Source organism: Onychostoma macrolepis, chromosome 12 (genome assembly GCF_012432095.1).
Source record: "Onychostoma macrolepis isolate SWU-2019 chromosome 12, ASM1243209v1, whole genome shotgun sequence".
In the NCBI taxonomy this organism is placed as follows: Eukaryota; Metazoa; Chordata; class Actinopteri; order Cypriniformes; family Cyprinidae; genus Onychostoma; species Onychostoma macrolepis.
This window is the reverse complement of record NC_081166.1, coordinates 2,183,446-2,194,625: the sequence shown is the minus strand read 5'-3', so window position 1 is coordinate 2,194,625 and position 11,180 is coordinate 2,183,446. Positions and strand designations below refer to the sequence as shown.

Below are 11,180 nucleotides of genomic sequence, written 5' to 3'. Positions count from 1 at the left end.
TGTGTGTGTGTGTGTGTGTGTGTGTGTGTGTGTGTGGTTCTTGTGATAGGAGATGACGCAGGACTCTTGCACCACTGAGGACACTCCTGCCAAAGGCATCGCCGTGGGAACGAGAAAGACACAGAGAGAGAGAGAGAGATATCCGTTTCTAGCGCAGTCAGCACTAAAGTCCCTCACTGCCTTGTTTCGCGGACGGGACGGAGTGTGTGTGCGTGTGCCATGCGTTTCTGATCTCCAGCGCTAGAATGCAGAATTATCCAGAGAAGAGGAGAGACTCCGCGTCCCGGGATGGCGAAGGACACCGGGACGGAGCGCAGGGGAAGCCGCCGGCGGACGCGGAGCGGGAGACGCTGATGATGGAGCTGACGCGCCTGGTGCAGAAGAGTTTGAGAGAGAGCAGCTGGTGGGAGAGGAGAGGAATAGACTGCAGCATCCTCGCCGCAGCCTTCATCAGTTTACCAGCAGGTACACACACACTTTCAACACTTTTCGTTATAGACACAAAAAACTGTTTAGACACAGGCTCAACAACAAACAAAAGATACTCAAATTAACTCCGATTTCGAGTCCATTAGCTTCCATGGAAATTAGCCACATTTCCACTAAATGTTCATTACTGTAATGTAAAAAAAAAAAAAACCCATTACTGTGATGTGCGAAACAATTATTTATGTGTGTGTGTGTGTGTGTGTGTGTGTGTGTGTGTATTTGTACAGCTATCTTTGTGAGGGCCGGTTTGAGTTTTAGACCATAGATGTGAGGACAATCTTGTAAAGTGAGGACATTTTGGACGGTGCTCACTTTCTGGGACCCCTTTAAAGGCCTGTTTGAGGGTCAAGACTTGGTCTTAGGGGTCAGGTTATAATTGGGTAAAGGGTAGGTTTAGGGTAAGGGTTTGGGTGAGGCACTTAGTTCTGAAGGTTAGGGTTAGGGTAAGGAGCTGGAGATTGCACTGTGTCAATATGTCCTCACAAAGATAGCTATACAGAGTTGTGTGTGTGTGTGTGTGTGTAATAATAATTATTATTGTTATTATTATTATTTCTTTACTGACTTAAGGAGAATAATGAGGGAAATTACAAAAACACAAAAACATTTTTTTTTTTTTTTAAATGCATTAGAATAGTGAGAATTTTACTAAATGAAAATGTCATGATTGCATATATATGGTATATGTATGGCAAGGAAAATAGGCTTTGTTTTCTTAATGCAAAGTATAATTTCCTTTTTCTGAGATTCACCCATTCATATCTGAAAAAAAAAAAAAGTTTACTTTGAAACCGTTTTCACTCACAAATTTGTAGAACTTCACAAATAATTACAAAGAATATGAGAACCACAGTACTTAAGTCAAAACACTGAAATAGTATTTTCTTGCAAAAAAAAAGAAAAAAGAAAAAAAAAACTCCAACAATCTTTTTTTTTTTTTTTTTTTTATAAATAGTGTATGGTGTGTGGGGAAATTACTATTAACAACTGAGAACGAATTTGTATCCGTTGTCGCTTTAGCCTGAAAATATCTGCATTTAGATTTAATATGCTCGGAGTCTAGGGAACATTCAGATTGTGTTTTTATGCTGTGATTGTTCATTTCAACATGTCATTATGTTTACAACAGCCTGTATGAGTGATATGAAGGTGTGTAATATCATTAATGGGGAGTGTTTTGGATAATATGCATTAAAAACTAATTGTTGACTGGTTTAGTCATGCAGGGGTGTGACTGTGTGCCGGCCAGTTATTGGGTTAAACTTTGCTTTAACACTGACACAGAAACCAAACTTCAGTTTTGTGCCAAATGTTCTTTGACTTTCAGTCCAAACAACTCGGCTTCTTTATTTAGTAAGCTTTTAAGTTTTCAGACATTGGCGACAGTTAGTAAAAAGGAAAATGCTGTCTTCATTTACTCACTTGTTCCAGACCTGTATGAATTTCTTTCTTCCGCTGAATACAAAAGAATCGTGTCCAAACAGTTGCTGGTCCCCATTGACTTCCACAGAAAGGACAAAAGGGAACCCTAAACTCTTTGGTTACCAACATTCTTCAAAATGTCTTCTTTTATGCTAAACAGAAGAAAGAAACTCGTACAGGTTTGGAACGAGTGAGTAAATGATGACAGGATTTTCACTTTGGGTTGAACTATCCCTTTAATATCCAAATTAGGAGGTGCTCCTGTGGCGGTGGTTGTCGTGGCGACCAGTTCGATCTGGGTACTTCGCTCCCATTGGGCAGATCCAGTTTCCTGCAGCAGTCGAGCCACTGACTCGTCTTTCAGGGACAAACCAACAGCGATGGGGGTCAAAACAGTTAAATTATGAGGGAAAAAAAAGACTTTTAATACTCTATTATACTAGCCAAGACAACAGGACACTGCATACTTTTAAAAAGGCATGAATTGCATGATACTTTGTTTTAATATAAATTTGTGATTATATTAACAAGTGTTGCTTGTTAAGGTTAAGCTTACTTTTTATTGTGTCCCATGAGAGAAATTTGTATTGGATAAAGGAACTACTGTATCACCAAACAATACCAGATATTACAAATAATACATAATAATACCCAAAAACATTACAATAAATATAACCATGGCCTGATAAAAACTAAACCATTAAACACAAATGATCACACTCTCAAAGTCCCCCGTTAGGAAGCATAATTCTTCAGACATTCCCATCAAAATATATCATTTAGTTTTAAAAAGATACCAAATTAAATATGAATTCAGAATTATTATTTATTCATTTAGCAAATGCCAAAATTCACTGCAAAAATTCATTGCAAATTTCACTGTATCCATGTTCACTGTTTAAAAAAATGATATTCTATAAATGTAAAACTTTTATTTTATTTTAAAAATAAAAAATGTAGGTAACACTTTAAGGTGGCCTTGTTAAACATGCACTCACTATTATAATAACAATTAATTATGCATAATTACATGCAATTATCCCTAAACCAAACGCTAATCCTAACCTTAACTATATAGTAAGTACATGTAGTTAATTAATATTACTCAGTACTTAAATGTATAATTACACTGTAACAAGGACACCTTGAAATAAAGTGTAACCAAAATCTACTTTTGCAGGGCATTTGCAATTAAAAATAAACTGCTAAATCTTATTATGTGTTTTGACCATTTGTTTACGTTAATGAAATATTGAAAATTATATAGTTATGTAAACTCTGAAAATGTGACGTCACACGTGTGCATTTTACATGTTCAGTGCAGAATGCATATTAGTGTTTCTTTACAAAGTGACAATGCCATCTACTGGCCTGGCATGCTTAATGCAGCATTTTTAGTTGTTGTTTTGACAACTTTGTTGTCTGTACACCAACTTTTCAGTTTTTATTACAGTCGTTGTTATGTAAATGTACCCTTAATTATTTGAGCATGTTTTACAAGAAAAAACTGCTTCAAAATTTCACTTTAATTCATCGTGATACTTGCTATTTTTCTGTCAGGAACACTATTGTCAAATATGACTGACAATTAGCATACAGTTTGGATTGGCGGTATGGTTGTGTTCTGGGCCTAGCATAGCATGGATGAGATCAGGGAGAGCGGAGATAACCCCCTTAGGGTAAACAGTACACAACCACCATAAATTTATTGCAAATATCATTAATGTTCAATAATTTAAAGTAGGGATATCCCCATCAGGTTTTTTGAGTAAAAGTAATATATGTATGTATATATAATATAATATAATGCTATCTCTATATAAAGACATTGGTGGATGTAAACATGTTGCAATGGTAGACACCGTAAACACACTGTGTGATATATGCTTTTTGCATTTTGCATTTACAATAAGCAGAATAATTGCAACATATGATTAGAAAGCATGAAGCTTGCAGTGTCGGAATACCGCTCTATCAGTCAAATCCAAAGCAAAATGCAACCCATAGCAAGGCGTTATGACAAAGACATCTCAGTCTGATGGCAGTTAAAAGTAACCGATAAATGAATGAGTGATCGTTATAAAAGTGCAAATACACTGAACACAGAAGATCAAACATGAGTGAAGCGCTAGAACAGACCTCACAGGTGCTCGCGCATCACGCCTGCACATTTCTTCTTTTGGTTTTAATGGCTGCTGAGCATGCACTTCTTTTCCTTTTAATGGCGGTTGGCAAACCCACCTAAAGGCACATATAACCACCTACTGCATGACACATCCCTTTAGAAATGAGTCTGATTCCAAGGGGAATCAGAAGGCCGAATCCTGACTAGACGATAGGAGGAGCTGGGGATGGAGGAGGGTAATTAGCTATTGAGCAACGCAAAGCTGCTGACAAAACTAAAGGACCTTATATATGAATGCTGAGATGGGCGTTGTATTTCTATAGGTAGACGTGGATCAGCTGAGAGTCAGCTGATAGCTTGACTAACGTGAACTAACTTGATATTTGTAACTCATTGTGAAATTTACTTGAAACTTCAGAGTCAAAATTATTTCGACTTCTTTTTTTCAGTGTTTTCTCAGTAACTCATTCCTAAACCTGTTAATGCAAGCATTTTGTGTTTTGATTACGGAGCATAAATGTCATCTAGATGTTCCCAGAGACCTGTTTGTGCTCATATATTTGTAGTGAGTTGAGCTCCGCACCGCTACAGTGATGTTGCTCTTGTGTCTGCAGGGTTCCTGTTGCTGGGTTCGTCTCAGCCGCTGTATTTCCTGTCAGGTGTGCTGATAATGGGCGTGGCTCACGCCGTCATCACCGTTAAAGGGACACATCTGTCCAGTCACGGCGCGCTCAGCGAGTCTCCGGCATGGGCTGACTTCTGGGCCGTCTTCTTCATCGAAGTGAGATTTGCTGCCTATGTGAAATTATTAAACATTGTGAATATAGGGAAATCTATCGTTACAAAATAGCAAAATTATATATTATATGAAAAAGCACCAAAAGTGCCATGGTTTTCCATTTTCACCTTAATTCCATGTGTTTTGGGTCATTGGGACTCTTTGTACTGATGTTTAAGTGAAGTGTGTTTCACATGCAGCTAATTCTCTGAAACGTGAAAATGCAAAAGTATGGAAAGAATTTAGCTGATTAATTCGTCATGGATTTAGATTCATTTACAGTTTCCATCCTCTCAAGAATGTAAAAGAGTTTTAATGTTGATCATATTCCATGGCAACAGTCTGTACTCATGTATATACAGTGGGCTCCAAAAATCATTAAATCTTACCATTTATATGCCGTTTTCTTTGCAATTTATGTTAGCAGCAGTGTGAATGAGATTTCACAATGTTCACAAACGTTCTTAGTATTTGTGTTTTAATTTAATATTTAAATTAAATTATTAAATCATCATATTAAATTAAAATCTCGCATGATTTGAGATATTCCAAAAAGCATCTTGAAGCTTGGTCGTTTGGCCATCTGTACAAAGAGTCACATGATCAGACGACACCATTTACTTGCATTTGGTAGGCCACCTAGAAATGGTGCACAATTCTTCATTGTACATCACGTTTTCTTTGTTTTCAATGCTTTAAAATTCTCAACCTCTGTCTCTGTGGTCTCTCAGGTGTGCGGCTCGTTCTCAGCGCGGGCTGGCGTTCAGGCTCACGTGAAGATGCATCATGCTCACACTAATGTGATCGGTCTGGGAGACTCCAGCACCTGGAAAATCCCCTTCCTGCCTCGATCCGTCTATCTGTTCATCGCGCCGCTGGCCGTCCCCATCATCACGCCCATCGTCGCCATCGGTGAGGCCTTTCAGCCCTTACAGACACAGCTTTTCAATGCATCCTAACCAGTTCATATGCGATAAAGCAACAAGAGATAAACAGTATGTGATCATTTTGAGTAACAGTGATTTTGTTGTTGCACACACATTCACTGAGGATATAAATGACTTTTTGCTTAGCACACGACATCAACCGAGTTCATTTAACTCTGAGCTGGTGTACATTTACATGCATTTACATTTGACCTCTTGTGGGTGAGTGTATGCACTGATGAGAAACCTCCAGCATATTCAGTCATGTGTTTCAGGTCAGCTGAAGGGTCAGTCTCCGCTCCAGATCCTGCGCACCATCCTGTGTGTGTGTCTGGGCTTTTTTTCTCAGTATTATCTGCTCAGGTGTGTGTCGGGTCTGTCATGCAGTTCCGCTCTGCTGGTCATGCTTCTGTGCAGAGCCATGTTCTCCCTGCCGTACATACACGTCAACATATTTCAGGTGAGATCAAATGCAAAAAGACAGCAAGCTGCATTTTGATATATGACTATTTGAGCTGATTCGCTATACTATGATATATATTTTCTGGTGGTGCATGCTTTCTGCAGTTGTTTGAGATACAACCAGAGCATAAATTATTTACACCAATTATCTTCAGTAAAATATAAAACAATAGTTGTTTTTGCATGCTCAGAAAATCCTAATTAAATTATTTACCCTATACTTATCTTCAGAAAATATAATAATTATAGTTTTTTGCATGCTATAGTTGTTTGTTTTGACATGCTCAGTAAATAAATATATAGTTGTTTTTGCATGTTCAGAAAATATATCACTTCTCTTTAGAAAATATATTGTTATAAAATATAGCAAATATGAAAATATATTTGTTTTTGAATGCAATCATTTGTTTTGCATGCTCAAAAATATAAATGTAATTATTTACAACACTTTTCTTCAGAAAATATAAAATATAATGGTTTTTGCATGCTATATGTGACCCTGGACCACAAAACCAGTCTTAAGTCGCTGGGGTATATTTGTAGCAATAGCCAAAAATACACTGTATGGGTCAAAATTATTGATTTTTCTTTTATGCCAAAAATCATTAGGACATTAACCTATTGTATATATATTTACCTACTGTAAATATATCAAAACGTTGTTTTTGATTAGTAATATGCATTGCTAAGAACTTCATCTGAACAACTTTAAAGACGATTTTCTCAATATTTTGATTTTTTTTGCACCCTCAGATTCCAGATTTTCAAATAGTTGTATCTCGGCCAAATATTGTCCTATCATAACAACATCAATACATCAATAGAAAGCTTATTTATTCAGCTTTCAGATGATTTCGAAAAATTGACCCTCATGGCTGGTTTTGTGGTCCAGGGTCACATGTTTGTTTTACAGTATGCTCAGAAAATATACATTTAATTATTTATACTACCTATCTTCAGAAAATATAAAAAATATAGTGGTTTTTGAAAGCTTAGAAAATATCAGTTAAATTATTTATACCAGTTATCTTTAGAAAATATAAAAATATAAAATATAAGCATTTATACCATTTATCTTTAGAAAAAAAAAAAAAGGTGTTTTGTATGCTGTAGTTGTATTTGCATGCTTAGAAAATCTAAATGTACATTACTTCAAAAAATATAGAAATATAATTGTTTTTGCATGCTAGTGGTGTACGGAAATCATACACTTCAGCTATAATCAAAGGTACAGTGGTGATAGTTAATGGATCGCTTGCAACTAGTATTATTCTGGTCTCGAGCTTTATCCAGACAGCACACGGCCGCACAGTAACACTTCAGCACTACATTATTCTGTCGTCTCTCTCGGGCTCATAAGAGTAATCATTCAGAGTGTGAACTTTCCGAGCTATTCAGCTGAAGTCTGCATCCGTCCATCCCTGTCTTTGTGTGTCTCTCCATCCTTTCCCGCGAGACCCGCTCAATACGGCTTTGTTCTCCTCTCCTGCTCGCGGAGGTTCACAGGGTTCATCTGCAGAAAAAAGTAAAACGGCGGAGAACAATTCACGCATGATTTTCCCAGGCAGAGCAAAGGGAGAATGTACTTTTGTATTGTGCTGATCCTCTGAGGTATTTTTGCTGGTTTAAAGCTGAGACCCACAGCGATGTGTGAGATCTTTGTTTAGGAGTGAATGCTGGGCTGCTGGTTCATAGCTGTGGTGTGTGTGTGTGTGTGTGTGTGAGATGAATGCATGTATGTGCAGTTTTGTCCAGTTCAGGCCCCCTGTGGCGTCAGTGGCGTCTCTCGGGCCGCTGAACACATTTCATCCCACTTAAAGATCAAACACACACTGAGCTAAAGGTTGAATGGCTTAAAGGCGCCGTGTTCTTGAGCATTTTATTCTTATAATGGAGTTGTTCCAGTTTTCTTTTTTTGAGTTAGTTTCTGTGTCTCTGCTTTCGCAGCACATCGGCCTGCCGATGTTTTCTGCCACTAATCGGCCCAAACGCATCTACCAGATGACGCACGGAGTCCTGAACCTTCCCCGAAACCCGCTGCTGGACTGGACCTTCGGCCATTCCCTCATCAACTGCCACGTGGAGCATCACCTCTTCCCATTCCTGTCTGACAACATGTGCCTGAAGGTGTGCGTTTATACTGACAGCACAAACACATGAACCACAAATTTATGGACATGGAACAAACAGCAGACCACCCAGAAAATTTAATTATTAAATAATGTAAATAATATGATCTATCTAATTTAATCATTTAAACTAACATTTAAATGAAATTTTTACATGAAATCAGTTTAATTATTGTTTAAATTAATTTATTATTTTATATAAAATTAATATTTTTATTCTAAATGTTTATAATGTATTTTAATTCAATCATTTAATTTATAATAATTTATAATATATAATTAATTGAACTTATTGTTTTAATTCAGATTATATATATATTCACATAATTTAAATAATTAATTATTATAAATAAAACATTACAATATTTAATATGGTTAATTAAATTAACAAATAAAGTAAATTTAAAAAGGGAAAAAATAATTAATATGATAAACCGGATATAATATGTAAATCATTCAATTTAATTATTTAATAAATAAATTACCTTAATATTTAAATAAATTAAAATGCAGCCTTAACAAATATAGTATTAATAAAATTCAGAAAAAGTAATAATTTAAATAATAAGTTAATTTTATAATTAAATTAAACAAGATTAATTAAAAGAAAATGCTCATGGATAAGGGTGATATAAATAAATATATACAATCTAATTTGCAAAAGTAATTAAATTAAATTAAATTAAATTAAATTAAATTAAATTAAATTAAATTAAATTAAATTAAATTAAATTAAATTAAATTAAATTAAATTAAATTAAATTAAATTAAATTAAATTACCAGTAATTAAAAGTAACAATACATTCACAAAATGTATAAACTAATGAAGCAACATTATTCAAACTAGATTAAAAAAGGATAAACTAATCAATAAAGACAATATGCCAAATAAATATACATAATAGTGAATGTGCATGTGTTTATCGTGTCAGGTGAAGCCGATCGTGTCTCGGTATCTGAAGGAGAAGAAGCTGCCGTATCAGGAGGACGGTTACGTCTCCCGTCTGAGTCTGTTCTTCCACAAATATCAGGAGCTGATGGTGTTCGCGCCGGCCATCACTGACCTGGTGGGAATCCAGTGACGATGGGACGGAGAGCAGAAGACAAGAGAAGATGGACACTGACATGACAGCCATTCAAATTTTATATTCTTTCAATTGATGCATGAAGGCATTAGAATTAAATTCAACATGAAACTCGGCTCACAGCCCATTTTACTTGCAGAACGTGACATATTTATGAAAAAAACAGGGTATCTGACAAGAAAAAAATGCGAGATGAGACTTGAATGATGGCATCCGCTGGAGAAGAAAGTGCTTTCAGAGATGGATGACAATTTGATGAAGGATTATGAAGCTAAACATTTGTTTGTTTAGAATAGTATGCACTGATGAATCGTGAAAAGACCAGGAATGTGCAATAAGAAAGTACACTTAACTTTATAACAAGCAATGCCATGCAAACAAAGCCTCTTTTCATATATGACAGTGCTTCCAATTCGTTTAGCTAAATGACATTATTGAATGTAAGGATCTTTGCCTCATGCGCTGATGTCAGATCAGTGGTAATATAGCTCTTCAGTTCTCATCATACACGACCTCTGACCCCGGATCAGCTCTCAGCTTCAATATGCAGCTGTATGAAGACTAAAAACATGCATAAAACTTTACCTGATCTATACAGGCCACACTTTAGCTTTGTTCCAAAGTTTAGTGAGCTGCCTTTGCTGTCTCTTAAAGGGAAAGTTCACCTAAAAATGAAAATTCTGTCATTTACTCACCCTCAAGTTGATCCAAACCTGTATGAATGCCTTTCAGTTGTTGAACACAAAAGAGTACTTTTGAAGAATGTTGGTAACCAAACAGTTGATGGTAGCCATTGACTTCCATTGTATTTTTTTCCATATTATGTAAGTCAATGGCTACCGTAAACTGTTTGGTTACCAACATTTTTAAATATTTTCTTTTGTGTTCAACAACTGAAACAAACTCATTCAGGTCTGGAACAAGTGGAGAATGAGTAAATGATGACAGCATTTTTGGGTGAACTATCCCTTTAAGAGACTATTTTGATAAACTGCAAATCTGTATGTGAAACACAATTGATTGCAATAGAGTTTGCAATGCATTATGGGATTGTCTTCTCAACCAGGGTTATGTGTGATGCTGCTTTTAAAATTTTGGCCAAATGAAGGTATCTTGATGGTAGCATAATTATTCTTCAAATGCTGTCTAGATAGGCTGCTCACTAGGATTTGAAACACAGTTTTTGTGTAGATTAAAGCAAATAGGAGACAGAAATGAAGACTTTCTTTTTTTATGATGGTTGTAGGTTGATGTATTTGAATTTGCTAACAACAATGCTATAATCTACGTACAATATTAATACAGCACACAGTAGAGATGAGTACTTTAACTGTAATGAATATGTGGGAAATGATTTTTTATGACCTAAACACAATAATCATATTCACCGTATTACAGTTGTACTTATGCACTGATAGGTGGGGGCTGTTTTTTTTAATGTATATAATTCAGTGATTTTAACCAAAATCATTCACCTCTGACTTGCTTTCGCTGAATGCTTGTGAATGTAAGTGTGTCTGTGATACTGAGATGTGTGTTTGAGAGAATGTTGCTCTCCTCTTTCATTTGAAATGAAGATGATACATTGATTTTACTGACCAAATAAACTGAAGTATATTCAGCTGTTTTGATGTACTGTTACATTGATTCTGCAAGAGTTTCATACAATACAAGGCTATTTATGACTTCAAAAGACTTGGAATGCGGCACACAATTCATATGTCACACGCCTTTCATGTTGCTTTTATGGTGTTTTATCCTCT

At 35.9% G+C, this 11,180-nt stretch overlaps 1 protein-coding gene across 2 annotated transcripts; it reads left to right on the top strand.

The window, feature by feature from the left end:
• Positions 1-89: 89 nt before the first annotated feature.
• Positions 90-11,043, top strand: fads6 (fatty acid desaturase 6). Of its 2 annotated transcripts, none has more exons than XM_058793388.1 (6): positions 90-465; positions 4,651-4,817; positions 5,546-5,726; positions 6,016-6,200; positions 8,204-8,329; positions 9,265-11,043. In XM_058793388.1, exons 1-6 carry the CDS (start codon positions 246-248, stop codon positions 9,412-9,414), a joined length of 1,029 nt encoding a protein of 342 aa, XP_058649371.1. In that variant the 5' UTR covers positions 90-245; the 3' UTR covers positions 9,415-11,043. The 2 variants fall into 2 exon arrangements, with proteins under 2 accessions (XP_058649371.1, XP_058649370.1); XM_058793387.1 differs by having other exon boundaries at positions 8,150-8,329.
• Positions 11,044-11,180: the final 137 nt, after the last annotated feature.